This window comes from Schistocerca nitens, chromosome 3 (assembly GCF_023898315.1).
Source record: "Schistocerca nitens isolate TAMUIC-IGC-003100 chromosome 3, iqSchNite1.1, whole genome shotgun sequence".
NCBI lineage: Eukaryota > Metazoa > Arthropoda > Insecta > Orthoptera > Acrididae > Schistocerca > Schistocerca nitens.
Window position 1 is genome coordinate 75310571 of NC_064616.1, and position 2985 is coordinate 75313555.

A 2985-nucleotide genomic window follows, 5' to 3' on the forward strand; every position below is an offset into this window, starting at 1 on the left:
CAAACAGATAATGGTAAAGAATTCTATAATAAAGATGTTGAAAAACTCATGAAGCAGTATGGTATTAATCATTACTCTACTTTTACAGAGATGAAAGCATCAGTTGTAGAACGATTCAACAGAACACTTAAAGAGAAAATGTGGAAGAGATTTGCTCTTCAAGGTAATTATAAGTGGATTGATTTAGTCTCCAAATTGGTCAATGATTACAACAATACAAAGCATAGAACAACAAAAATGAAACCAAAAGAAGTTGATAAGAATTACAAACCACAGAGTGTTGTTACAGTCACTGAGAAAAATAAGTATAATGTTGGAGATAAAGTGAGAATTAGTAAACTGAAAGGAATATTTGAAAAGGGATATACTGCTAACTGGTCAACAGAGATATTTGAAATAACAGATGTTGTGTTATCCAATCCAGTTACATATAAATTAAAAGACAGTAGTGGTGAGGAGATAAAAGGTTCTTTCTATGAATATGAATTACAGAAGACAAATTACCCAGATGTATATCTTGTTGAAAAAATATTGAAGAAGAAAGGTGATAAGGTATATGTTAAGTGGTTAGGCTTCGATAATTCTCACAATGGTTGGGTTAATAAGAGTAATGTTATCCTGTAATTCTTTTATCTTTCTTTTTTATTTTAAGTGTAGACATTGGCTACTAAAGACAATAAATAATGTGGAAGTAGAGATTTTTTTATTTTCTTATTCATTCAATAATTTTAACCTATATAAATGAAAATATTAATTGTAACCTTGTTGTTAGTGAAGACAGCTACAGGAGAAGATAGTAATGAAAAAGAAAACATTATAAAGTATTTACAGGAATTTGGATATCTCGAAGCAGAGTCAACAAATATTGGTGAAATTTCAGATATCAAAAATGCCTTAATTTTATTCCAAAAGAAGTTTAATTTGAAACCTACTGGTGAAATAGATCAAGAAACTTTAGATCTGATAAACAAACCTCGATGTGGTGTAGAAGATCATGCAGTATCTTTTACCTCACATATTGCTAAATGGAATAAGAAAACTGTTAAATGGTATTATGCAGGTTCATCGAAAAGAATGAAAGAATTGAGTGAAATTGCTTTTAATACTTGGAAAGAGCATACAGATCTAATTTTTGAAGAAAATAGTTCAAATTATGACATCATCATTTCAAATAAGAGACGTTTGCATAGGAAAGAATCAAGTGGACAACATTATTGTCCTAAACGATTTGATGGTAAATCAGGTGTACTGGCTCATGCAAATTACCCAAATTCTAATAATGATGTTGTAGAAATCCATATGGATCAAGATGAAGATTGGTACTTTGAGATTGATACAAATACTCCAAAAGAGAAGATAAACTTTTATGCAGTTTTAGTTCATGAAATTGGTCATACATTAGGAATTCCTCATTCAGCAGAAAATACCTCAATCATGTATCCATTATATAACAGTTCCAATATTGAATTAAGTAAAGATGATATTCTTGTAGTACAAAGCTTATATGGGAAACCAGTTGTAGGAGATGATGATGATGAGGAAGATGAGGAGACTGATGATGAAGAAAAAGATTTAGATCCTCCAGAATTATGTAAGCTGAATAATAAAATTAAAAACTTTCTGATTGTCGATCAGGTCCTATATATTTACTATGAGAAATGGGTTTGGATAATGGATTTGGATAATTTAGATGTTCGCACTAAACCACAACTTATAAGTGATTGGTTAACATTTCTTCCAAAAGGATTTAACAATATAACTGCTGCATATCAAAGACCATCTGGAGATGTTATTTTATTCATTGACAACAAACTGTATATAATGGAAATACCCTCTTTTAGGTTAAAATTTGGTTATCCAACATCTTTAACATCTCTTTCATTACGAAAAAATGTAATTCTACATTCAGCTGTGAACACATATTCTGGTAAAAGCTTTATATTTTTTGATGATGTTTATTATGTAGAAATTGATGAATGTAAGGGAATAAGTAAAAAATATGGACGTATTACAAAAGAATTTTCAGGAATACCTCCAGGTATAGAATCTAGTTTCAGATATACAAATGGATTATTATACTTTATTAAAGATAAAACATTCTATGAGTATAGTGAATTTACAAATTCTGTTCTTAGAGCAGGTAAATTTTATCTTTCATTATTTGGAATAGATTGTTCAAAATCTACTTCCAAGATGTTGGATATCATAAGCAATTTGAAAGAATCACTTAATCAATTAGAGAATTTCAACTAATGTCATTTATGTTGTTGATTTACTATAATGACCATATGGTAATGTATCTATTTTATTTTCTAAAACAATTCTCTTATTGTCATGTGGGCTTAGAGCCTTTTTATTCACTTCCACAGTATATATTTCATGTTTCTCACTTCTAATTAAATTCATTGATCTATACTGCTCCTTATTATTGAAGAGGCAATCTTTATAATCGTCTAACGTTACTTTATTTTTTACTATACATTTTTTGACACCTTTTGACTTTTTATTCTCTTTCTCATCCACTTTGTAGGCATACATTTTAGCTCTTAACCCTACAAATTCTGTCATAATTTTTCCACTACATTCATCTTTCATTTTACCCAAAACTTTCTTATTCACTTGTGGTATGCTATACTGGTTATCTTTTGGATAGTCACTTGTATCAAATAGTTCAACCATATCTTTCATATCTTTGTAGAAATCTTCAGTTTTTATGTTATATATGAATGAGTCAGTGTCTTGATAACACAGTTCAATATTATCCCCATATTTAGGTTTCATAATATTGTAATGGAAATCATACATCAACTCTTTTGATAAATCTAAGATACTCATACCCACATATATTGGCTTATTGAACTGTATTTTTATCTTCTGCATGTGTATTGCAACCAATTTTTCATTGAATATTGTTCTAGACTTGAAATTTGGTTTAGCTATTAATATATCACATACTTCAGCATCAGATACTAACTTTATATCCAC

General features: G+C 29.1%; 1 protein-coding gene across 1 annotated transcript; it reads left to right on the forward strand.

Annotated features, from left to right (window-relative positions):
* The first annotated feature begins 1074 nt into the window (after positions 1–1074).
* LOC126249082 (macrophage metalloelastase-like) lies at positions 1075–2253 on the forward strand. Its single transcript, XM_049950733.1, has one exon. It carries the CDS (start codon positions 1075–1077, stop codon positions 2251–2253), a length of 1179 nt encoding a protein of 392 aa, XP_049806690.1.
* Positions 2254–2985: the final 732 nt, after the last annotated feature.